A 27,059-nucleotide genomic window follows, 5' to 3' on the forward strand; every position below is an offset into this window, starting at 1 on the left:
ACTACTTTCACACACTATTCAGCTGAGTCACAATTTACACAATGCTAGTAAGTAGTGAGTATATACAGTGGTGAATGCTGCCCTATCATCCAAGCTTTGTTAAACAGATCATGTTATATGTGGTCTTGCAAAATCACTTAGCCTCTCTAGATCTCTGAATAATGAATAAAATTGGACCAGATTACATTCCTTTCAGCTCTAAAATTCTAGATAATTCCTGTTCCCCTGACCACACTGGCCTGGAGGTGGTAAATGTATGGATATAATTGTAGCATAATTCTGTTTACATCCTCAACCAGAAGATGACTCCTCTTCCTCAAATGTTGTCCAAAGGTGACCCTGGAAATTTCAGTGGCCAGTGAAACCCATGACAGCATTTTAAAATGTCACTACGTCGAGACCCACAATTCAGGAACTGATACTTATGCCTCCCTAGGTATCTCCACGCTTCCTTCTCTCCCAGAGCCATCAGTATGGTGCCCATGCCAGACCGGGCTGCTCTAACGAGGAGGAAGTACTTATTCTCCAATACTTAGGCTTCACACCATGACACTGAAGTCAAAGGAACATTAGCTGACGTCTTAGTCCACGTGGGCTGTTACAACAAAATATTGTAAACTAGGTGGCTTATAAAAAATTTTTCTCAAGTTTCTGAAACCTGGGAAGTTCAAGATCAAGTCACTGGCAGATTTGGAATCTGGTGACAGTACACTCTCTGGTTCATAGATAGTGCCTTCTTCTCCGCCTTCACATAGTGGAAGATGCCAGGCAGCTCTCTGGAGCCTCTTTTACAAGAGCACGAATATCCTTCAGGAGGGCTCTGTCTTTATGACCTAGTTACCTCCCTAAAGACTCCACCTTCTAATAGCAACACCTTGAAAATTAGAATTTCAACACATAAATTTTGGGGGGGATACATTCAGGCCATATCAGTCAGTACTTCCAATATCTTAGGCACTTTATAGAAAAAGAACTCTCTCACCTCTCTTCATTATATTTAACTAATAATCCTTGCCTTCTTGAAGTATAAAGGGCAGGTACAATATTGTATGCCGGCTCACCCCTCCTCTCTGTTGTGAGACTTTTTAAATCATTCAATAGCTTCTTTGTGATTTTACCTTTAGATGAGATTTTTTTCTCCTCAAAAAACCTGGGGAAAGCCCATTATACCAGTCATCCACATGCCAGGATAGAAAATGAGAAAATATAACTTATGCTCAATCTGAGATCCATTCTACATTTACGTTACAATGCTAAGCTCTCTTTTATTCATTCAAAGTTAAGCTCTTTATGTGTGTTACTTTATTTGATCTTAACAACAACCCTAGAAAGGAGGTATCATTATTATTTCCTTTACAAATGAGGAAACTGAGGTTTAAAGAGAGTAAGTCATTTACCCAAAGTCACCAGTTATTGAGATGAGACCTCAATGTGGAGTGATATCCTATCTCCCTATTGACGTATACTGATTGCTTCACGTGTCTGACAGTGTGCTGAGGTCTCTTATTATTTTTACAATGAAAGAAGTTGTATATGCCTTCATTTTAGAAGTTTTTCCCAACACAGTCTGGCTTCAGATCGTATTGGCCACATTTCAAGGGGTAGATATATTTCTGTTTTATAATGCTTTACAAAAATTAATTCTTTTCTGATTTTTGATTCCTGATTTTCATATCTCAAATTTTAACTCCACTGATTAATAAGTTAGTAAACAAATATTCAATCAACTACAATGACTCAGGAAAAATTTGTTACTCTCTGAGGCAGATTCAAAGATGCCAAGTCAAATGTCTTCACCCTAAATGAGTATACAATCCATCTAGCAATAAAGATATAAACATGAGAAGATAAGAAACCATTGAAAAATTAGAAGTAAAGGATACTCAAACCTCCAGCCTCATTCCTTCACTATCAGTAAGTGACAGCCTCTGGAGGCAGAATCTCTCATTTTAAATCCTAGCTCACCACAATGGATCCTTCAGTACAATTAACTCTAGGAATAAATCTAGTTTCCTTAACTATGAATTATGAGAATACTAACTCACACTCACCTGTGAGGTATATATGAATTTAAGTAAAATGTGTAACACACTACCTGACATACAGTAATCATTTCTTAAATCTTAACTAAGATTATCTTATCATGATTAAAGCGTACGAGTCTCCAACTTGCCTTCCTTCCCCCTCAGAATCTTTGTGCCTCTAATTGCTCTTCCTTTCATCCTTGAAGATGAAGTTCACTCCTTGCCCACTGATTTATTCAACAAATATTTATATTGTGCTTCCCATTAGACTTCTTCTTTCCAAGAAAACTCCCTTGTCTTATACATAGTAAATGCTCAATAAATAGGAGCTATTATTATTAAATACTGAACGAATGAAAGGAAGCTTAGAGTCATAACACAAATGCACCGTGGATATTAGGTTGAGTATAAGTTACATGTTCTCTCCTGACAAATGACATGATTTATTCCTTTTTCTTCCCAAATCATGCTAGAATTTTAAATCTTTCTCTACTTGCTTTTTCTCATGTGTCTAAAAACTAAATAAAACTTTTTCAGGGCCATGAAACACCAGAGCCCACCTGCTAGGTTTTCTCTCTTTCACTGCTTATTCTCTTGAAATCACATACTTACTGCCTCTACTTCTGAATAACTCATTTATTCATTCATTCACAAAACAAATGAGCACAAGTAATTTCACTATTGATACTGCAGAATAAACTGTAAATAAGACATGATCCCTGCTCTTGAGATGGTTGTGGATTTTTCTTTCTCTTGAACACCCTCAGTACCTCCACAGTAAGTCACTCTCATGATCAACCAAATCACTCAACCCAAGTCTTTAGTTCTCACTGATTTCCTACATCTGTGGAAACTAATGTAGCAAAACGTGCCAAAGCAATCTGAAATGATTAAGATTGTTTCTAATGGCTGAAGGGAAGGCTGCACTAGGAAAGAGCGGGGAGTACAGGTAAGATGGAATGAGTAATTCCCGAGGACTCAGTTCAAATTCAGTTAAGGAACTCTAAAACCTGGCACATAGCTATGTTGTCAAAGGTGAATTCCACACAATATCACACAAAAAATCTTCCATCAGAAGCAATTTGCACAGGAAATAAACTTAATTTCTTCAATGTTTTTAATGAACACCCAAGACATCACTTTCTACGCTATAAATGCACTCTTTGTAGGCCTTCTGACCCAGTTTAGTGACTAGTTTAATATTCAAAGAGCAGATGTGCCCTCTTCACTTTAGAAAGTTTGATGTTTGAAGACAATTTAGGTCATTGGCTACTGTGACACCATTTCCCCTGTGAGAAAGCTGCATTTAAGCATCCATCTCTTGTATTATTGATAGCAAAACTGGTAAAGGCCATGAAGTCCAACGGCTTTGTCCATTCAGAAGAAGCAATTACATGAAAACTCTATTCCAGCTTTCCTTTTAGAGGAATAACCCTGTGCTTTGAACACCAAATCTGTAAAAGTGGATTTCCAGCATGCTTTTTCCTTTTCAAATATATTTCAATCATCCTCTCCATACCAAAGCAAAATCAGAAATGATATGACATATATACATTAATTTTTGGCCAGCGACATAATCACTATTACTTTGGTAGTAAATAAAATGTGTTCTTTCACATGCAGTGCAAACACAGCCTTCCTTCTTGCTTCTAACTCCATTGACATTGAAACCACCTGTCCTGGAATCACCATTGTGTTTCTATGTTAGTCTAGCTCTACTTGGAATTTCTAAGGGCTGAGAATAAATTTTTATTTATTACTGTGTTTCTAGTTCCTAGTTTAGACTTTGTCACACAGCTGATTTCAGTAAAAATTTGTTGAACACTTTTTCCCCTAGGAATATTTCAAAACGTCCTTACAATAAAAAAGTCCGAATTACTAAGCATTGTGCATGAGGCCCTTCCTGTTTCTGATCCTAGCTTATGCTACACTGCCTACTTTTCCCTCAAGCCTATTTTACTCAGCTCCCCTGATCAACTTAAAATTACCCAACATGTTCTGCTTCTTCACACCACACTGCTTCTGCACATACTCTTTCCTCTCCCTGGAATATCTTTTATCTCTTTCTTTCCCTATTAAAAGCTTAATAATCTTTTAAGATTTGCCCAACTCAAATACAATCCCTTTGATAGTTAACTTTCTTCCTCAAGCAAAATCAGTTGTTTCACACAAGGTTTTCTTAAATATCTAGTATGTTCTTCTATTACATTTTTATTAGAAAACATTATGATTAATTGTTCATGTCAATTTCCTCCCGTTAGTTGGTTGGATCCTAGGCTAAAGACTATGATATTTTCATCTTTGTGTTGCTAACGGAACACATGGAGCCTGAAACGTGGGACATGCTCAAAAATATTAATTGAATTGAGTTGACTTCTGGTTCTGAGTCCATTACATATGCTTTGTCCTTTCCTGATAAGCCAGTACACATTTACATTATTTCAATATTTGTGTTTGAACAGAATTTGGAGGGATAATAAAGAAATTTAATTAATCAAAGAAGCTGCTTTTTAGTTTAAGACATCACTATCTGGAATGCTTTTTGGCATAAGATTTATTAAATAAAGTGGATAATCGATGTAGTCATTTTTAAAGGCCCGTCCCTTTATTAGGGACTGAATCACATGCTGAATTGCAATGCTTAAAACTGTCTCAAACACTTGTATTATTTTTCCCCTTGAATTCTCATACAGCCAAAGTCAATACCCCTACTCTGCTTTCTTACTGATAAAAGGAAAGTTATTAAAAATAAAAAGGAAAAATTGAAAGAGAAGCCTTAGAACAAAGTGATGAGTACCTGCTCTCCTACTCCCTGAGTATCCTGTGAAAGCTAGTCTCTCAACCTGCTAAGGTCAAAATATGATTATTTGAGAACTCTGCCAAGTAAGTCTGAGATTTTAGAAGTCAAAGTTCAAGGAAAAATTAATATTAAATATTGGTAAATTGTGTCACTGTGATATTTAACATTTATTTAGAGGAGACAAAAAAAATCTTGCTGACTACAGAATCCTGGAACAAAGGTGGTAGAACAACGACCCAGTAAGGCATCAAAGCCACTCAAAGCGGGCTAAATATAACTGATTAAAGAAATGTGGTTGGATAGGGAGATAAAGCACGCTCCCAAAGACTATCTTTTCTTCCTATAACTACATGGAGAATAACCACAACTACATACAAGTTTTCATTTCCAGCATGTAGTATGGCATCTCATGCATAGCATGCACCTGGACGTTTGGTGGAAGCCATGAATTCACCAACCCAGCTAATGACAGACTATGCCCTCTTTCTGAAATGTGGGTACTTCCAGCAAAACCAAGCTCTGTGAAACAATGGAGCAGATAATAAGGCCCATTTAGCAATTTTTTTTTCTTTTATTTATTTATTTATTTAGAGACAGAGTCTCACTTTGTCACCCAGGCTGGAGTACAATGGCACAATCTTGGCTCACTGCAACCTCCGCCTCCCGGATTAAAGCAATTCTCCTGCTTCAGCCTCCTGGGTAGCTAGGACTACAGGCATGCGCCACCATGCCCAGCTAATTTTGTATTTTTAAGCAGTGACAGTGCTTCAACATGTTGGCCAGGCTGGTCCTGAACTCCTGACTTCAATGATCCACCTGCCTCGGTCTCCCAAAGAGCTAGGATTACAGGCGTGAATCACCACACCCCGCCTCATTTAGCAACTCTTTTCAAGTGACCATTGCTACTAATATAGACACACCCCTAGTGGCACAGCCAACATTTTGTAAAATCCCTTGATGTTAACTTCAGACAGTTAAATCTATAGCTTACTTTAGACTGATTTTTTTTAAATCTATGAGCTAATTTGCTTTTATTTACAATTTGTAGCAAAAACAGCAAAAACATAGCGAATGCTTCTCATGTGTTAAGGAATATTCTCAGAATTTTACGTGCATTAACTAATTTCACCACAGTGAAATTAGTATCATTAAACTGTTTTTGCTTTATTCAACCTGTCTCGATCACAAATTGTTCATCTGAAAACTGGAGATAAGAAGACTTCATTACTGAAATAAATAACAAGATATAAATCATGCATTTTAGTCTCCAGCCACAATAGGAACGCCATAAAAGTTCATTTTCTTCCTCTCTTTGCTCAATTTTACCCATTAAGTTTTCTGCTGTTGTTGTTGTTTTTAAAGATATTTTTGTATGAGAAATTTAATATCACATTACTCATTAGGGAAGTGTGAATTATAATCACAATGAGAAAAAGCTATATGGAATGACTAAAACTAAAAAAGAAAAAAAAAGAAAGTGCCAATTGGTGAGAATGTGCAACCACTGAAACTCTTATATGTTGTGTTAAAGGGAGTATGAAATGGTATAATCATTTTGAAAAATTCTGACAGTTTCTACTAAGGTCAAACATATGCCTAATCTATAATCTGGCAATTCTATTCCTAGGTATATAACAAGACAAATGAGTGCTTTGTCCACAAGAATGTTCATATTAGCTCTATTCAGAGCCAAATGGAAAATAACTCAAATGTCTACTAACAGGAAAAAAGATAAATCAGTTATGCTGTATTCATACAACGTATGCACAAAATAATAGAAAAAAAGAAAATGAACACACCTTAGGAGCTTGTTGAGTCAAAGAAGCCAGACACAGGAGTATATATTGCATGACTTGACTTACACATGGTTCTAGACAGGCAAAACTAATATAGAGTGTGTTTTGTATACTTTGATGGGATGGCCAATCAGATACAGCCATGATATAAGGCACAGGAGAGACCCAGGAAGACAAAGATTATTATCTTCCCAAGTCCTAGAGTCAGGAGGCACTGAATGCCATGTAGGGTCACATGGGGAAAAACACCATGGTGGCTAAGAGGCAGAAGACGGGAGCTACAGGACAGATTAGACCTCAGCCTTTATTGGAGTTTCCTAGGGAATGGCAAGGCAGGCAGGGTAATTATGTTACGACTGGCTATTCTGAATCGTTTTGGTGAGCTGTAAGCTATCGAGGTGTTCCCTAGTTGCCTGGTACCCGGCCTTCTGTCCTGGGTTGTAAGGGCCAGATAGACGAGGCACAGCTCTGGACTGTTAGTCTGTATGTCAAAGCCATGCTCCTGGCTAAACCTTGCTATCTCTAAGAAATGGCTAGCCCTAGGAGGGGCATTTTCTTCACAGCCAGAAATATCTTTTAAAGATGTCAAAACAGTGTAATATGCAGAACATTATACGTGTACACACACACACACACACACACACACACACACTCAATGCAGTGATGGAAGTCTGACAGTGGTTACCTTGGGTGGTGGTGATTGCTGTGGTATTAAGTTGGAAGGTCACTAAAGAACTTTCTAGGGTGATGACAATTAATATGTCTTGATATGGATGCTGGTCATATAGGTGATTTCGTTTATAAAATATTATTGAGCTTATAGATAAAATTCACAGAATTCTACTCTATGTAAGTTATAATCAATTCAAGAAGGTTTTCTTGATGATGTTCCACTGTTCACTTAAGTAGGATACCTGTTAGCAGCTTTTACAGGATGGTGGAGGGTGTGTATACTAGAAAAGTCAGTTTAGATGTAAAGAGCTGATACCTGGAATTCATCTTTGTGTTGATTCAGGACAAATCTGAAAACATATGCTTTCCTTTTTTGCTCAGTGCTACGCCACTATTGACAACTGCAAAGTAATGTTCATGATACGATTTGTGTATTTGTTCCTTCCAAATCTTATGGTGAAATATGGTCCCCAATGCTGGAAGTGGGGCTGGGTGGGAGATGTTTTGGCAATGGGGACAGATCCCTCGTGAATGGCTTGGTGCCCTTCCCATGGTAATGAGTTCTTGCTCTGCATTCACAGATCTGATTGTTTAAAGATCCCAGCACCTCCTCCCTTTCTTGCTCCCTCTCTTGCCTTTGACAGGCCTGCTTCCCCTTCATCTTCTGCCATGATTGTAAGCTTCCCAAGGCCTCCACCAGAAGCAGATGCTGACCCCACACTTCCCGTATAGCCAGCAGACCATGAGCCAAAATAAACCTTTTCTCTCTATGAATTACCCAGTCTCAGGTATTCCTTTATAGCAAGGAAAATGGACTAACACTGCTCATTATTCCCTTTGCCTAACATTATATAGCTGTCCAGGGCAAAAGAAAGACACTTTTGCCATAGCTCTTGTTTACTACAATTGTGTTAAGTCTGTTATCATTCTGGATGAAGACATTTTAAAATGTATAAAAACAGGATAAAATGTTTCTCCACAATGTGACAGTTTGCAAAGTTGTTTGGATATGGAAAATGAGTCTGCCAGGGGGCACAAAAAAAAAAGGAAAGAGAAGTGAATATCCCTCCTACAGTGTAACCCTCTTAATAGAGCATCCTGCCACGTCTGAGCAATTCCCACATTTAATGACTAATGAATTTGGGTTCGCCTCTGCATTTGCGCAGCTGGCGACAATGGTGCTGTCTGCAGGGCTTTGAAGCAGAGGGTGAGGAGGTGGCCACATTGCACTTCAACTTGAGCAACCTAAACTAGGCAGACTGTTAAACGTATGAGCTGTACGTCAAAGCACTATAAATTATAAATATACCCCCAACCCTGCACAGAAGCAGTCCCTATGCTGCATGCCACTCTCTTCAGCCCACTCCACCCACGATGCTCCCCTCTAATTTATACTTCATCCCCTTCAAGGGAGTTCCCACCATGAGCTATAATCTCTAGGATGCGTCCTTACCTTTGCTTATACTGCACCACTCTACTTAATCCAGAATATTTATTTCTGCCCCTTCTTCCCATTGGTACCTCCTACAGTACTCAGCTCAAGAGTTACCATTTCAAGGAAACCTTGCCTATCCTCCCAGACTGCATTTGGTGTTTCTATCTCTGCTTGCCAATATGAAAATACGTATCAAGTTATATTGCTATTTCCAATTTTTTTGTCTGTGTCCTCAATTCCAATATTAGCTTCTTTTGATCAAAGGCCTGTACTTTTCATCTTTGAATTTCTAATACCTAGCACAGTTTCTGACACCTAGCAATAGATGATTGTAGAATGAATAAGTATGTAAAGAGTAAATCAATTGGGGGAGAAATGTTAATTTTATACTGCTGTTTTGATGTGTGAATTGCTATACACTTAAAAACAAAAACAGTACTCATTTGACTGTGTTACATTTGTGTGAACAATTGCCCTTCAGAAAAACTTCAATGAAAGTAGGAATATTCTGGTTGAAACATTAATAATCTCTTATTCTGAACTCCTTTAAGCATAGTTAATTTTCAAGCATCATAAAAATTTTTAACCCATATTTACTGTGATATCACTTCCAAACAATGTGCTATTTTCTTTCTTTTTTCAAGGACATAAATTTGGGATGCTGCAATTTCAGTCAGCCAGAAGAGTTGACAAAGCTTGTGGAACCTTTTGTCAGTGGTGAAACCATGAAGAATGGGAGCAACTCAAGAAGGCATGTACGGGGACATTTGAACCCACCCTGCCATCTCAGGGTGAGACTCTGAAAGTATTTCTTCATGATTTCAATATGTTTCTCCAGTGGAGGAGAGTCTACTACTTTTTCCAGACTCTAAGCCTCTTACTCATTATATTGTTTTTATAGTAACCTAAAATCAGATTCTGCAGTTGAACTCTATTTCCTCTTATTATATATTAGCAAAAGGTATAGAAAATGTTTATTATCACTTGCAGAGTGAAATCATAGTTTTGGATTGCTTGCCATGCCTTTTAGGTCTGGGTAGATTCCAGAACCATTAAGCTATTATGTGTGTAGGAAGTTCATGCTAATTGAGTTAGTGAAGCACTGTGCCTGCATCCTTGCTAAGAGAGGCTGCTTCCCCCAATGTCACCTGCAGATGAATGGGTCTAGGTGGCCATGTTTATCTCTTGTGACTCTATTTCTCTGACCAGAACTAAATAAACAAGGGCAGACAACTCGCCAAACCTTAATGAGATTTTTCCATAGGAGAAGGAGAGAGATAAATTGAGGAATCAGAAGGAAGGCAACTTTGAGATTACAACGAACTGGGCACTATACCAAGGGTTAGCAGAATACAGAATAATAGAGGAAGCTAATTTACAAAGAAAAGTACAAAGTAGATGGGCCAAGAAAGGCAGAAATGAGAAACTCTAGAGCCCCGTAACAGAGAAGTCTGGGTCTCTGTGGCTGTACTTCATTTCAGTCATTGGTATTTTAGAGGTTAACTTCAGAGGAAAATTTTTATTTAAGTTATCATGAGTTGATTAACAATTATCTACGTGATGGTTAATGTTATATGGCAACTTCTCTGGGCTGTTGGTGCCCAGAGATTTGGTCAAACATTATTCTGAGTGTTTCTAGGAGGGTATTTTTGGATGAGGTTTACATTTAAATTGGCAGACACTGAGTAAAGCAGATTACTCTCCATTATGTGGGTGGGCCTCATCTAATAAGCTGAAGGCCTGAATAGAACAAAAGGCTCACCTCCTCCAAGCAAGAAGGAAGCCAGCAGACTGCCTTCAGATTTTATCATCAGCTGTTCCTGGTTCTACAGCAGACTTGAGCTAAAATTTTCTGGCTCTACAGCAGACTTAAGCTGCAATTCTCTCCTGAGTCTTCAGCCTGCTGGCCTTCCTCATCAGCTTTTGGACTTGTCAAGTCTCCACAACTGCATAAGCCAATTCCTTAAAATAATCTCTTTCAATATATATACACATTATACTGCTTCTGTTTTTTTCTGGAGAATCCTGACTTGTAAAATCTACAATAACTCCAAAGTGAAAGCAGCTGCACATAGATAACATGCATTCTCTGAGTCTAATTTATTACTAAAGATACATTGAATTCTGTTAATTTGCATTGCACTGTTGTTTTATTAGGTTGAAAGGAACAGAATTAATATGAACTGCATACCGACTATAATCTATGCAAACACAAACATGTTAATTTATGAATAATGCAAAACAGTATTTTTCCTATTTCAATTTATAATGAAAGACACTAAGACTCAGAAAAGTTTTCTGTCTTGTCAATAATAATTTTGAGAATTTGCCATTTCATTCTTTTTGTAGTCAAGTACGTAGGCAATCTACCAATGTCTGTTATTAATGCATGATATAATCTATAATCTATAATCTAGCTGGATCTCAGATGAAGAGAGAAACTAATAGGGGCAAATACAAGATGCAGAGGAGTGCAGGGAAGGAGTTTGGAATTAGAAAAGTGCTTTCATATACGGCTTAACCTATATGGACCAGAATCTTTTCAGCTATAAAGGGGAGTAACTGAACCCACCACTTTTGTTCACAACGTTGCTATGAAGCTCTTTTCATTTGATGTAAAGTACCCTGCAAATTGAAAAAGGACCTTTGAAATGTTGAGCTTTTATTATCATTTCATCTTCAGTCCTTGTACATTGAAATATATATTTATATAGTGAATAATTACACCTTTTGAAGAGCTGAGACTGCATCGATTTTTTAGAGGGACAACAGGTATTCTCCTATCCCTCATAAGACAGTGAGCCCACCATACACTGCTCCCCAATAAGCACAAATGGTTTAGTCTAATCTCCCTCAGACACTGAAGCAGTTTTAAGACAAATAAAAGCATCCAGTGGCTTTTCCATCATTCCTATGTAAATTCAAGAATGTTAAGGCTGGAAAGGACTTTGAGGATCATCTCATAGTTGGCGAACTGTGGACCACAGGCCAAGTATCACCTGCCTCTGCTGTGCACAGCTGTTAAGCTAAAAATTGTTCTTACATTTTAGAATGGTTGAAAGCAATGAAAATGAGAATATTCTATGACATTTGACAATTACATGTAATTAATTTTCAGTGTCCGTAAATAAGCTTTATTAGAAAACAGCTACACTCTTTTATTGTGTATTGTCTGTGGCTGCTTTCATGCTCCAATTTAATATAAATTGGGTATGACAGTGGAGGCTGCATGACCCATAGCGTGGTTGCAATAGACTAGATGGGCAGTTGCAACAGACAGTGTATGACTCCAAAGCCTAAACCATTTATGATCTGGCTTTTTACGCAAACTTTGCCTATGCTGATCTAATCCTACTATCTCATTAGATAGATGAGAAAGCTGAAGTGTTGAAAGATAAAACTATTTATTCTCAGTAACTCAATTAGATATTAATTAATGCAGAATTAATTAAGAGCTGAAATCCAGGGGTTTTTTTTTTGTCCATTTGATCATGCTGAAATTAATGATTGAAATTAGCTGTAGTTATACTCACCTTTAAATTAAATTATATAGCTTGCTCATGTAAATGACTAGATTTTAGCTCAAAATGTTTGCTCACATGAGCTAATGTCATGTAAAAAATTTGTCCTAAGTGAAACGTTTTCTTCATCTCTTCATTGAAATGAAATTTATATTGCATTGTTCTTACACAGTTCTAAGTAGAAGTTACTGCAGAACAAAATAATGGTGAAATCAAACATTTCACTTGATACCATCAATCAAGCTGAAAAATATGCTCTGCTTTTGATTCACAAAACAACATATATGGAACATGCAAACACTTTCAGACAAATTGGCTATATTCAATTTTCTTACAAGAGATGATTGAAAATAAGATGAAAAATAATTTCCTAGTCTTTCTGTGTTTAGTGAATAAAACTTAAGCAGTTAATTTCCCAAATGTAAGCTAAACTTCAATCTCCTGTAAAGTGAAAAAGATAGTGTGTCTAAAGTTAAGGCATTCCCTTCCTATCACTAGGAAGTATCTCTTGGGACTCCATCAAAATCAACTACCTATCCACCCCTAAAAATATCTATTTTCAAGGGGAAATGTTTAAACAGTATTGCCAACAGGGGGTGATTTTGCCCCCTCACCAAATGATATTTGGCAGTATCTGGAGATATTTTGGTTTTCACAGTGGGGATGGGTGTTTGCTCCTGCTATGTTTTAATAAAAACCTAAGATACCAATAAATGCCTTACAATGCACAAGACAGATGTCCCCCATGACAAAGACTTATTCAGCCCCAAATGTCAATAGAGTTGAGGCTGAGAAATCCTGTTTTAACGAAACAGCATCAGGCTAGCCCAAAGCTTTCAACAACTCTGCAAATTTATATGCCAGATCCTAAATGTTCAAGTCATCATTTATTTGTGGACTAGCACAATAAAGCAAATATTTTTCATGGAAGCCTAGATTATACCTCATTCTTTCCAGTATTTTCTTCTAGCAAGATTATCCCAGCAAATAGTTATTTACCTTCTTTCCAGCCACATGTATTGTTGATCATAACCAACACACAGTAGCACAATTTTCTAATAATTCTGATCTCTCCTATAAGAAAGTTATTTTGACTTTATTTTTTCCGTGAAGGAACCTAATAAACTAAGATTTCTATTTGACTTTGATCCACGATCCATGATACAGTAAAATAATCTATGACTAAGAGAAAAATAAATCCTAAGTCACATTTACCTTTAAATGGAAACGCCAAAATATTTCAATTGGGTAGTGCCTACAGTTATTGCTAGACATTTTCCAAAGGCATATTGAGAGGATAAAGCAAGGGGGGCCCCACCAAGTTTAACAATACAGTTTTTCTTCTAAGAGTATTTTATCTATTTTACAGTGTAACTCAGTCAACAACATTGTTAAAGGCAATATATTAAAGTATGTTAGATTACCAAATTAAGAAATGCCTTTTCTCTAACATGATCAATAGATGAGGTAATTTTTACCTCTCACTTTCTCTTTCAGTGCATATTATCAAAGCATATTACCAGATATCTGGTGCTGCCTATATAGATCCTTCCTTGAGTATGTATTTTATTCTCTATCACTTTCACTGGGTACTAAGTATTAGTTCAACTCCCTAACTAATCTTCCAACTTGGAAAATCTATGAAATATAAATCATCTCAAGCTGGAAGTTTTCTTTTAATCACATATACACACACAAATACGAAGACCCTATAATACCATTTGATTACTCTAAGTAATAGCTTCAGAACACTGAATCTAAAGCACAGTTACTCATTTTCTCCAATACTTACCTATTCAAATCTAATTCATCTAGCATCCAAGAAAGATATCCTAGGCTCTCTGCTAGATGCTACACATACCAAATTGAACAAGATATGATTCTCAACTTCAAGAAGATTTTCATAATGAGTTGGAAGAGCTAATAATACTACAACATGCTAAAAGTAAAGCTAGAAATACCCATTGACATTTATGGACATGCAGGAGAGGAGAGCATTATCTAGCTTAGAGAATTCAGGAAAATGTTTCAGAACTCATCCTACTCACCTGTGTTGAGCATTAAAATATGGGCAGGAGTTAGCTAGGAGAAGGTCTGGTGCAGGTTTTTTAGGTGGTAGAAATAAGTTGTGCAAAAAGCCCAGCTATACAGAATTCCATGATTTGAGGAGGGGAAAAAAAAAATAAGAAGGCAGCAAAGTAGGCAGAGGCCAGATCACTTTGGTTGTCGTATTCCATGCCAAAGATCTTAGGTTTTATTCTGCAAGAGATGAGGAATCACTGAAGAACGTCAAACACAGCAGCATCCTGGTCTTACTTGCATTTTAAATGGACCATTCTGGTGGTTGTGGGAAGGATGGATTTGAAGTAGACAACACTGGAGGCTGTAGTATTTTGGGCCCAAGAAAAAGAGAGACTGATTTTGGGAACTAGGAATAGACAGAAGGGGGTGGAACAGAGATATATTTATGAGGAAAGCTGGCAGAACTGATTGGCTAATTACATAAGGATGGGAGAAAACAAGGCAAAAGGCATAAACCCAGGTTTTCCAGTTTGGGTGATCCTAGAAGTTGGGAGAAAGTATAGAGGAAAAGGAGCAGAGGAGAGGGAGCTTGCTTGATTTAGCAACGGCCGCTTGACTGGGGCAGAAGTTAGACTTAATCTTCTTTCTCTGCTGCAAAGTTTTTCCGATTCTAATCATGAAAGTGCATAGCCTCCTAAAGTAAACAAGAATGAAGCTAATGTGCCATATTTTCTTTGAATCCAGAATACTACCAATCGACTACATATTTTTGGTATCTAAATTAGGTTTCCTGATACATCCCTTAAAAAAATTATAAAAGTCATTCAATGCTCTGTGAGCATGAGAACTTTAAAGATAATGATACATTTTCAGCCTCTATAGAGACACTTAGTGCTCAATTTTTAACAATAAAAATCAGATACTGAGGCCTGGTCATGCCAGAGGGATAATTTTAATGATCAACATCTCTTTACCAAAGGATTCCACTTTAGAAGAGGAGATTCCCAAATGTTATGTGCATAACATTCAGCTGGGGTATTTGTAAAATGCAGGTTTGCGAGGACCTCCCAGAGATTTAACTTAGTCTATGCGGCATCACTGTCATCTGACTCTATCGTAGACAGCCTTGGACCACACTTTGAGAAACACTCCTTCAAGGACTCGTTGTGTCTGATGAAACTTTCTTCATGTAAGACAATTCAATATGTAAAATGTTGCGGTAAATAGATTTATAAACAGAATCCTTCCTGCCTTCCTTATAGGTCTTCTATATTTTCTATCTACCTACCTATCTACTTACCTACCTACTTACTGATCAATCGACTGTCTGTCTACCTATGCATTAAACCATGAAGAATTTTCACTCATTTGGGGAAAAAGAAATAAAACTGATCAATGCCATTCCTAAACTGCAACTCCTATGCATATCCCTCTGAAAATGAAACAGAAAAGAGCCAGTGGTTAGATCAGAATTCCCAAAGGCTGTTAAACACAAATCTGTGTGATAAACATAAAAATTAAGTGTGTCCTTCCTAGAGATTCTGTTATACCTGAACCATCCCATCGCAGAGCACTGTATCTTTGCCGCATGTTCAAGAGCCAAGAAAATTGTGTTCACTCTTTTTTCATATTACATATTTAATATTAAGCAGCATTTAAAAATTTCCAAATATAAAATTAACTGTAAATATAATTATGCTTTTCCAAATGAAAGCCCTAAACGCTGTCTTCCTTCTCCTTTCTGTCCAGAATCACTGGTTAGTTTGTGAAGGTTGTGGGGTGGAAGTGGTGGGTCGGGGAGTCTAGAATTATGGGCATCCATTATGATTGCTTCGGCCCTGGCCACCAAGTGAACTGGCCACTTCTCACTTGGTCCTACCACCTACCTTAGAATCTAAAGGACATGCCCTTGAGTGACCACTGCAAGCCCAAGGGACATTCATTATAAGGGAATAAAGAAAGGGGGCATATGCAGGATGCTCGGGAATCTTGACCAAAGAATACTATCTTTAGGAGCTCCGGTTCACAACCCTAACTCCATATAAGTTCAGCAGCATAGAAAATTCTGACATTCCACATCATGTGACTGAAAATGTTCATGAAAAAAATACAGAGAAACGATCATATAAACAAACAGAAAATAAAAAGAAACAGGGAGAAACACTTCTTCAGATTATGTCATCTATAACCCAGAGCAGGGCAGCTGGACTCAATTCACTTCTCTTTCTATAAATGATCTTTCATGATTACATTTTGAAAGCCTATGAACTGTTTAATTAAAACCTTTTGCTCCTACTGTAGACTAACATAAAATCTGTTCTGCCCAGATATTACCATCTGAGAGACCTCTGAATTAAGTTTCCCTCCTACTCAGCTGAATCTATGGCGGCTTTTTTCAATGGTCCTTCCAAAAGCTCTGGACTTCAGAATCACTGGCAGAACTATGAAAATGCAAATTCCTGAACCCACCACCTACCTACTCAGTCAACACCTCCAGGAGTGGGCTGGTGACTGTTTGCTTTTCTCACAAGCTCCCCAAGTGGTTCTAAGCATTCTTGGGATTTCATGTATCTTTCATGTGTTTGTTCATTTGTTTGTTGATTCATTAAACATTTGTTGAATAATTTTGTTGGTCACAGCCTGTAAAACTCTTTCTCATGCTAGATAATGGAAAGGGAGAAAAAATATGATCTGAAAATTAACTTGGAGCCAGTTGAGTTTACACCAGCAAAGGAGCAGAGGGCAGGGTATGGAACTGCTGCTGGGTAGGCAATGTCCTGGCTTCCTGTAGGAAGTCATCTGCCAGGACAGCAGGGCCCTTTCCCTTGAGACAGACCTTGCCAGGGGCATTACTGTGCCTCCAAGCATCCCAGAGTGCAGTGGCCCCAGGACTTGGATGCCCCAGCCATTTCCTCCCTCACTCCCCAGTGACCACACATTTTCATTCTTGCCTCCACAAGACAGGACATCAGCAGACAGAACTTTCCCGAGAGACAGGAGGGCTTCTTGTTGCCTCAGGAATTTCCCTTAGGCTGCCTAAGGAACATTTCACAAAAAGGCAAGTCACATGGTTCACTATTCAGCAACCTGAGTTGAAGCCACCATTTGATATGCAATTTTCCCTCTCTCCTGGGTTTTAGTTTGGTCCCATTTTCTTTTATTCTTTTCTTTCTCACTTTTTTTCTTAAGGGAATCCAAGGCTGGCAGGCCAAGATGGAAACGCCGAGGTTTATTTTATTTGTAGCCATTAAAATTCTGCGTAACCATACACCATGTTTTCCTAAAAGCAGTTTATTCTTCAAGTTTCTGATCTTCAAGGCACTTAGTGGAATTCGTCCATTACAAATTTCCTGACCTTGCTTGCCAGGATTTGCCAATATATTCACCTAGACATAATGGGTGTGTGTTTCCTCTCTTGCAGTGGAAACTTAATTGCTGCTCCCTAGTATGTGGCTCAGGAGCACCACGTCCTGGCTAAGCAAATTTTCGGTTTTTTGACATTATTCTACCTCCTTTGCAAAGATTCAGAATTCCATGTGAATGGGACAACTTAAAGGTCATAAATTTAAAACAAAAATTGAAACAAATTTCAATGTAATTGTTTCTTGAAGAGTTTGAGAACACCAGAGGGAAGTCAGTTCCCGGAATGCCTGAAATCAACTATTGAAGACAGACCAAAGACATTTGGTTATTTGGATCTTGCTTTGCTTCAGGAACAGTAGAATAAACATTGGTTACCATTATATGGAATTATAGAAGCATAAAACATTAGCACTTGGGCAGAATTTGTGCTTATCTGACAGCCTAACTTGATCATTGCTCTTTCAATTAATTCCCTTGTGTTACCTAGTTTACTTTAAATAATACTTCTTATCAAAAAAAGAAAGGATAAAAAAATAAAACAACAGTTTGGGTTTTTGACTAGATTCCCAAAAAAAATTTTTTTTAAAGAATTTACTATGTAAAATTCTGCAGAGTTTTATCAGAAGGCAGGGTATACAACAAAAATACAGTGATATTACTGATTGAATATTATTTACTTCAAAGAATTCTGCTATTGAACACTCAATGGGGGCTCATCCTCATTATTGAGATGAGCGAACAATATTCTTTGTCCTATTAGAGTCAATAACTGAAATACCCTTTCTAGTCCAGGAAAGAGGAACTACAAAGAGAGAATCACTGTACTTCCTTCTCGGGATCTTAATTCTTAGATACTGGGACAACCACCCAACCTGACAGCAAAGATAGAAACTCAGAAGTTATTCTAGATTCCTCTCTCTAACACAACTAATCCATTTAACAAGACCCTGTTTATTTTACCTTCATTACTTTTGCCTTAACCAGGTTATCAATTCCCCAGGCCTCTAATCTAATGTTTCAGCTTCCGGTTGTATCATCCCACCCATTCTAGACACTATAGCCAGAGCAACTACATAATGCCCAAATCTGGTGGTCACCTCGCTGCAAAAATTCTTTTGCTTGCCTTCTCCTTCCCCCTAGTTTCAGACTAATGGTCAAACGCTGTAGCTTAGCAGACAAGGCCTTCTATTAGGTTGGTGCAAATGTAGTTGTGGTTTTTGCCATTAAAGATCTTTTGCACCAACCTAATATGATTACTTTTGCACCAACCTAATATCAAACACTGTTGTTTGCTCTATCCATTCCTTCTTCCATTTTAATATTCAATTCTTTCAGTCCAAATAGACAATGTTTTTTAATGCCCAAGAAGCATAACAGGCTCCAGCATATCCTCATTCATTCAGAATGAGGATAACGGATGTAAGTTCAGTCAAATCCAAACCCTTCATTTTAAAGAGGGCAACACATTACAGAAAGATTAGGTAATTTGCCCAAGTTCACACAGCTGGTTAGGAACATAGTGGAATTAGGACCTAGTGTTTAAGCTTTTTCCAGAATATAGTTTTTCTTTCTTTTTTTTCTTTTTTTTTTTTTTTTTGAGACAGAGTCTCACTTTATGGCCAGGCTGGAGTGCAGTGGCAGAATCTTGGCTCACTGCAACCTCCGCATCCTGGGTTCAAGCAATTCTCCTGCCTCAGCCTCCCAAGTAGCTGGGATAGAAGTGCCTGCCACCGTGCCCAACTAATTTTTGTATTTTTAGTAGAGACGGGTTTTCCACCATGTTGGCCAGCATCATCTCAAGCTCCTGATCTCATGATCTGCCCACCTCAGCCACCCAAAGTGCTGGGATTACAAGTGTGAGCCACTGCGCCTGGCCCAGGATATAATTTCTTTATTCTATTTCCAACATTGTTTAAAGTACGCAAAATCATATGATTTCTCAATGCAAAAATTTGAAAGCCTTAAAAATGATACTAATCATTTGGTCTTCATTAACACATTGACTTAAATGTCTTTCCAAAATCTGTTACAAATACAGTGCTTCCCTTTACCCCAATGCAACCCACTTTTCAGAACCATTCCCTTCAGTAAATTCACCAAGACTTCAATACACGGAAAGCTCTCTGCCCTAAAAATCATCTTCAAATTCAACATGTTACCGAAATAAAAGCTTCCAAATAAAACAATGGCAAAGATAGACCTGATAATGAGTATGAAATATGCTAAGAACATTCTGTCACTGAAATAAACTTGATTATTTTTGTGATTAATAGTAAGGCACAATCTTGAAACACGTAAGAATAAAGCAAACAACAACAGAAGAGAAATGATTTGGAAAGGGTCCCATTTGAAATTTACCCATTTGAAAACAGGCTCTGTCTTTTGGCTATCATCATTGCGTGCCTGTCCAGAAACTCATTTCTAAGTGTTATTTCCAAATGCAACCCCAAATTCAAAATGTGAGTTTGTTGGTATGTTCAAAATTTGCTCTGAGATGGACAAAACAACAAATGAGATACTTTCAGGAGAAATAATAAGTATATTCCAATGCTCATTGGGTTTAACTCATCCTTCAGATGCTGCCCTTCCCCTTCTAATTCTTTAGTATCCTGTTTCTATTAGAAAATAGGAAATAAGGAAATAGGATTATGAAGCCATTTCTAAATAATAAGATGGTACCAAAGTAAGTTAGCAAAGAAACACACATTTTCAAGGAAAAGAATAGGAAGGGAGATTGGCTTGGGTCCAGTCTGTCAGAAATGGTGACTGATAAGAGTTTAGCTAAATCTAATCAAGCCATCGGGACCTACATAGCATTAACTGACAGGTAGGGGCAGTGAGAGAGGGCAGGTCATATTAGAACAATGCTTGGAAGAAGAATAAAAATTACCTGTTCAATAGGAGAATTGGGTTTGTTACCTTAAGATTTCAATAATCTACTAGATTTCCAGAGAATCTATCCATCAAATTAACATAGTGGTGGTAGTATGGAGGGAGATGGAGCAAGAGAAAGAAGGGAGCAGAAGGGAAGGAGCAGAAAGAAAGGAAGGGACATAAGAAATATTGTTATTAAATATTTCATTTCTAGATTTAGCCAGGAAAAGCATTTACCAAAAAATGCCAATTACTACTCATGAACTTACATTTTAAAACTAGGGCAAGAATACATGCATACTACCAAAGTAAACACAGAACAAACACAGTCTAGAGGAAAAAATTACATAGTATTCACAGCCAGAGAGCACACAATTGGTCATATACCAAAGCAGCTTTTATTTCTAAGTAGTGCCAAAATAATTTGGTAGTACTTTATTTTTTTTTAAGAGTTTGAAATGTCCTCAATATCTGAAGTCTCATAAGATAGCTATCAACTTTCAAAAATACAGATGCTATTTGGGAAAAAAGTTCTCTAGTAAGGTTCCATCCTGTCTTTCAGATATTGAAAAAAAATGGAAAGGATACACAGTAATGCACATTATTCAATAAATTATTACAAAGCATCATTTTAATTAAGGATGGTGACATTGAACTGAATGCCAATGAAAGTATTGCTGTAGCATTAACAGTGTCTCCTGACAGAAAGCATGGACAGTACGTTCAGTTAAAAAAGATGATAGAGCTCTCTTAAACAGACAGCACTTCTCCTAAAAGAAGTACCTCAGGTAGGTACTTCTCTGCTGGTTATTTGACTAGTAAATGAATAATATTCTCCATTTTAAAAAACTAGAAGATTAATTAATAATATATTGAGAATGATAGTCACAAATCTGTCAAGAAGAATTGAAAAGCATTATTTTGGTTTAAAGCCGATGCATGACTTTAACTGAAAAAAATATTTCTCACTGCACATGGAATTACAGGAGTTAAATTTTTTTCAGTGAGACTTAGATATGTCCATTCTTTGCCTGACTCTTGATTCACTAGCGATTCTGGAGAAAATGTACACTGATTTGTTAATTCTCTGGCCTCATTCTTTTTCTTGCCCTATCACACATGTTGTTCCAATACAGCAAAAACACACATATCCAAGGAAGCATCTCTTGTACTACCCATGCCCAAACCTGCCTTTCCTCCTAAATAGACCCTAGGGAAGCAAGCCATCGCCATGACAACCATATGATGGGAGTTTGAACAGCACTTGGGGCAGCCTTTGTTGAAAGTTAATACCAGTTGGTGTTTAACAAGATAAGGAAAACTCAGGCAAGGGGTAATACTGTGCTGTGAGGCACCACTTAGCTGTAAGAAACTCAATGTCCACATCAAACCCAACCTAAGCAGAGCACAGCCTCAGAACAAAATTCTGCAAGTGTCATGTATTCAGGGCTAATTCATCAATTCTCCACTGTAGTCTACTGGACTCAATGCTCAGTGGTAATTAAAACAAAAGAACATATATACTAAGGAAAAGAGAATTAAGAACTTTGCCTTTTTTAACTTGAAATGGATGTAGAACAGCAGAGATATGTACCTTTCTCAATTAAGTGTTACCACCTTCTATTTATTAGGCAAAACTACTCGTTTCCTGCACCTTTAAATCTAATTTGTGTTTCCTCCCCTACAAGACAGATTGCGAAGATGGATTAGCACAGAGTTGTATGGACTTTTTCAGTATCTTGAATGTATTTGCTTCTGGAAAGAGAAGCGCTGCAGACACACGGTAGCAATTGCTGCTCAGGTGTAGTACCTTTCTTTTGTGTGACTCACAGCTAGAGAGAGAGCTGACATTCAATATATGTTTAATAACACTTTCTCACTACTGATTCCACCCAGGGAGTCACATTTTTATGCCTTTTCTAAAAACAAGGCCACCAAAAAAGTCACTATCTGAGGAGGCTCAGTCTTTGTCTTCACCTGACTGGCCACCTAACTACACAAAGCTTTTAAACTAATGAGGAGAATCCTTTGTTCTCTCAGGTTCCATTAAAGGGAAAGTGGGTCGAAGGGCTTCCCCAGGGAGAGAGAGGAAAAAAAAAAAATCCCAGGAGCCAAACACAGGGGAGTAAGGGATTTCACTCCCATTACTATTCCCACCCGCCCAATGAAGTTAATTAATTCTGGTTTAGAAATGGTTAAAAGGGGTGGGGGGAGCACCAGGTAGCCTATTCTCTGAGACCAAAACCTCCTTCTCGAGTGTGGTTTGCACCAGCCTCTTGTCTCTGACACCAGGGAATGTGGGTGGGGGGCGTGGGGGGAGGGGAGAAGCACTGAGAACCTCTCCAGCCGCCGGCCACAGAGCCAGTACTGTATGCATTTCTGCTCCCCCAAAGGTACGTCCCAGCCCAAGTCCCCAAGTTGGGTATTTAAACCTGAAACGCATAATTCGCACCATTCAAAGCTGCAAGTTACAGTACCTTCAGAAGTCTGACAGATGGAAGAAAGGCTGCGTGGCACAGCTTCCGGATGGTCCAGTTTAGGGGTCGAGGAGCATCAGCCTGATTCATGACCCCTTCCAAATTCCACCGGGAAAACAAGAAACTGCAAACCTGAGCAGTGCCTAGAAAATAAACGGTCCCCCACGGCTCTGGCATCCCATGGTCATCTCCACACCTGCAAATTCCATTAGGGCAGAGGCTTCCTGGAACTTGGAAGACTAGTCAAGTAGCCTTGCCTGAGCTCCTGAACCTTTTTAAGAAAGCCACCTCCCCTCTCTATGCAGCCGTGCTCATGCATACCAAATGTGGCTGAATGGAGGCACACTGCCTGCTGCTTCGGGGAGGGGATGCACGGTTTTGAAGGAGAGGGACAGCCTGCACAAAACAGCCTGTGGTCGGAGTCAAAGCAGCCTGCTCCGGAATGCGCGCTCCCTCTCCCGCTCTTCTCCCAGTAAAGGCAGGTCAGGCGCTGGGGGGGAACCGGGGCCATTGCTTTGCTAGCTTGGTTTGGTGGGGAGCCAGGAGGAGAGCAAAAGGGAACAAAAATAAAGCCAGAATGGGAAACTTGCACTTTCTTGCACAAAGCATCTTTGAGGGATTGGGAACTGGCACGGGGCGGGGGAGGGGCGAGGACACAGGGAGAGAAGGGGTGCTTCCGAATGAGATAAATGCTTCCCTTTTGATTTATGTGACATAATAAAGTGAGGGATATCATAAAATACATCTATAGTAAAAGGGATCTTTGTCGTGTTCTAGGGTTTTTATTAACCAAGATTGACAGTCTTCAGCCTGATAATCCATTGTATAGATGATAGACACTGAGACAGAAGCAAACTCACACACTGAGTTGTTCCTTTCATAGAAAGCAGTGTAAACTAATGGACATTTGGCTCATCTTTTAGAGACGGTACTCTTTAAATGGGAGTTATCTCCTGGAAAGCCACTTGATACCCTTTCTCTGCAACACAAGTTTAACCCATAAAGTGCCACCTGGGATGCTGTCTATAAAGGACGGGTTTCCTCAAGTGGGGTTCCCACCCCCATCATTTTCTAAGGAGGCTTTATGAAATACTTGCTGAGTTGGAATATATAGTCCTTAGGACTCCTGTGGTGAGAGAGAGAACAAAGGACAGCTTTTCAATTTGAAGGTAGAAATTGGATAATTTCACTTAAAGAAGGGAAGTTGGGAGGGTGAGAAGAGAAGGGAGTTCCTGACACAACCCCCACTTGGACTCCCATGATCTCCCCTGGCATCAGACCTCAGGAGGAGCAGCTGACCAGACAACTCCTACCCGGGAGAGTCCCCACATCCTTGGAGCATCGCCATCTTATTTATTTTTCCTCTTTAAGTCCCTCTGTATGACTATGCTGATTTTCCACTTCTAATTAACTTGAAGAGATTAGTAAATCCCAGCTCCATGACTATTATGCAGTCAGAAGATGAACTGGGAGCAGTGCAAGCAGATGTGATACACTGCTGTAATTCAGAACTGGGGACAACACAGGCCTACCCCAGAATGAAATCAATACCTGACACTGCACTACAAACCTATTTCACTCACAATGGTCTTGTGTCACAAGTTTAAGAAAGATATTGCAGAAAACTAGTCCACTGGTGGCAGACAGACCATTGACCTACCTTGTATAATAAAATTTATGTCTCTGATTACCTTCTATTAAACAATATCACCTTAATAGACCTCATACACAGATGATTCATTTTCTGTTACTATTCTATTTCCACAAAGGATTGAAGGCAGTTTTAAAACAATAATGGCTGACATGCATCGCCTAGCACAATGCATTACATAGGTTTATGTCAATGGCAACCTTATGGAGTAGGTGTTACGGTCATATCCTTGTCTCACAGATCAAGCAAGTAAGACCCAGAGAAATTAGTAACAAATCTAACGTACTAGTAAAACTAGAGTCTGGGCTGAAACTAGTCTACTAGGCTATAAAGACAAGCTTTTTCTTGTCTCTTATTTCTTTCAAAAGGGACCCTAGGAATAAAACCACCATCTCTGTTTTTTGGTAATTTAATCTTACATAAGAGTTAAAGACTTTAAAGAAGAAATGCTCAGCATTTCTTTCAGATTATTACTTTGCTCTGATGTTGATGTAGTTAACAGCATGAATTCTGGAATCAAGCTTCATGGTTCAAACTCCAATTTTGAAGCTGGTCTTGCGAAATTTACTTACTTTCTCTATGCCTTGGAGTCCTTATCTGTACAATGGAGATTAAAATAAACCTACATGCCTATGGTTGTTGTGAGGACTAAATGAGCTAATATCAGCGAAGCACTTAGAACAGTGCCTGCCAGGCCGGGAACGGTGGCTCATGCCTGTAATCCCAGCACTTTGGGAGGCCGAGGCGGGTGGATCACGAGGTCAAGAGATTGAGACCATCCTGGTCAACATGGTGAGACCCCATCTCTACTAAAAATACAAAAAAAAAAAAAATTAGCTGGGCATGGTGGTGCACCCCTGTAATCCCAGCTATTTGGGAGGCTGAGGCAGGAGAATTGCCTGAACCCAGGAGGCAGAGGTTGCGGTGAGCCAAGATTGCACCATTGCACTCCAGCCTGGGTAACAAGAGCGAAACTCTGTCTCAAAAAAAAAAAAAAAAAGAGCAGTGCCTGCCATATAGTAAATCCCTGTATCGTGATCCATCTTCTGGGCAGCATGTGCTGATTCTGAGCCGGAAGCCCGCTGCCAATTTTCATTAAGCATTCATACAAATAGCAGTAGGTAATGAAGTCAAACAAGACAAATTAAAACTAAATGCTTCTTGTGAGTTACCGTGAGTTTAATACATGGGGTAATGAGGGAGGTGGGAGACTGTAAGGGCAGCATGGGTTTTCTCATGCAGTGTGGTATTCATCAGGTTGCCAGATGCCGCCTTTTGTGAGGAAAGCTGCAGCCTTTCTAAGCTTTTAAATGTCCTTAAGTGGTTCTGTTGAGGTGGTGAGATCTCTGCTCCATGCGAATGCTGAAGCACTGCAGTTGCCTACCCACTGCCCTGCACTATTTAAAAATGATAAGAACCCCACAAAAATGACAACATCATTCTGAAAAAACATGGCCTTTGATCCTCCTATCCCCTTTAATTTTACTGAATAACTTTGGTCAAAGAGAAGAGTTAGAAACTATGCAGACTGAGGAAGTAGGAGGATTCACAGCCCTCTCTAATGGCAATTAGAGGAGAAAAGCACAAAACCTTCAGGGAATTGATTTAGAGATTACACTGCAAAAGAGGTAAAGATCAAAGAAGAATGACAGTGCATGAGAGGCGGTTTTTCTTCCATCATTGGAGTGCTTTGTGCAAGAATTGTTTGCTATCAAAACATCTAAGACAGGGATTTCAAGACACCCCCTCCACTTTCAAGAAATTGTATTTTCACATAGAAGATGCCTTCGCCCCTTTTAGAGAGAAGTCTAAGAGAAAAAAAAAAAAAGCAGAGAGGATCAAGCCCAGCCCCAGATATTAGCATCTCACAAATCCAGAGTGCTTATTTATAAATCTTATGAATGTGGATGTCTACAAATCTGCAGAACAAATTCTAGCAGGCTTAAAACTGACATAATCATACTAGCTTTCAGTATCTTACAAAATAGCAAGCAGGGCATATCAGATTTCTGTATTCCAAAGCCTGCCTTTGAACTAACTCTAATTCTCTCTCACGCTACAGAAAAGCCCAGTTCCCACTGATTATCTTCCCTTTTTATTTTCCATGTAAATGATACTAAACCAAAGGATCATGATAAAATTTGAGCTCATTCTCAATATTGACAAGGGGCCGTCATATAGGACTTCTGCATTCTTTCTTTTGAAGACCACGTTCCTTCTCTTCAAAAAATTCACGGCACCCTCAATATAACATTGTACCACTTTGCACACTTTCTTCTTTATATCTTTTAGATATAAAAGGAGTTGACCCATAAAAACCTAAGAAAACAGAAAGGAAATGACACAGTGACCAGGTAGTACAGAGAACTCAAAAGCCTCCCACTGAAATGTGTTTTCTGCAAACGACACTCAAAAAATGCTGCA

The 27,059-nt window shown here is 38.6% G+C and overlaps 1 protein-coding gene across 9 annotated transcripts in view; it reads right to left on the reverse strand.

Moving 5' to 3' along the window:
* TRPM3 (transient receptor potential cation channel subfamily M member 3) overlaps positions 1–23,462 on the reverse strand; it is a 587,648-nt gene extending 564,186 nt beyond the window's left edge. For 4 of the 9 annotated variants that reach the window (XM_037743827.1, XM_037743826.1, XM_017543459.2 and 1 more), the window contains exon 1: positions 22,985–23,462. In XM_037743827.1, coding sequence (XP_037599755.1) covers positions 22,985–23,161 — 177 coding nt within the window. In that variant the 5' untranslated portion in view covers positions 23,162–23,462. The remainder of the gene's footprint in view (positions 1–22,984) is intronic. The other 5 variants (XM_017543456.2, XM_017543452.2, XM_017543455.2 and 2 more) reach the window with 2 other exon arrangements.
* Between the last annotated feature and the right edge of the window lie 3,597 nt (positions 23,463–27,059).

This window comes from Cebus imitator, unplaced genomic scaffold, assembly GCF_001604975.1.
Source record: "Cebus imitator isolate Cc_AM_T3 unplaced genomic scaffold, Cebus_imitator-1.0 Scaffold155, whole genome shotgun sequence".
In the NCBI taxonomy this organism is placed as follows: Eukaryota; Metazoa; Chordata; class Mammalia; order Primates; family Cebidae; genus Cebus; species Cebus imitator.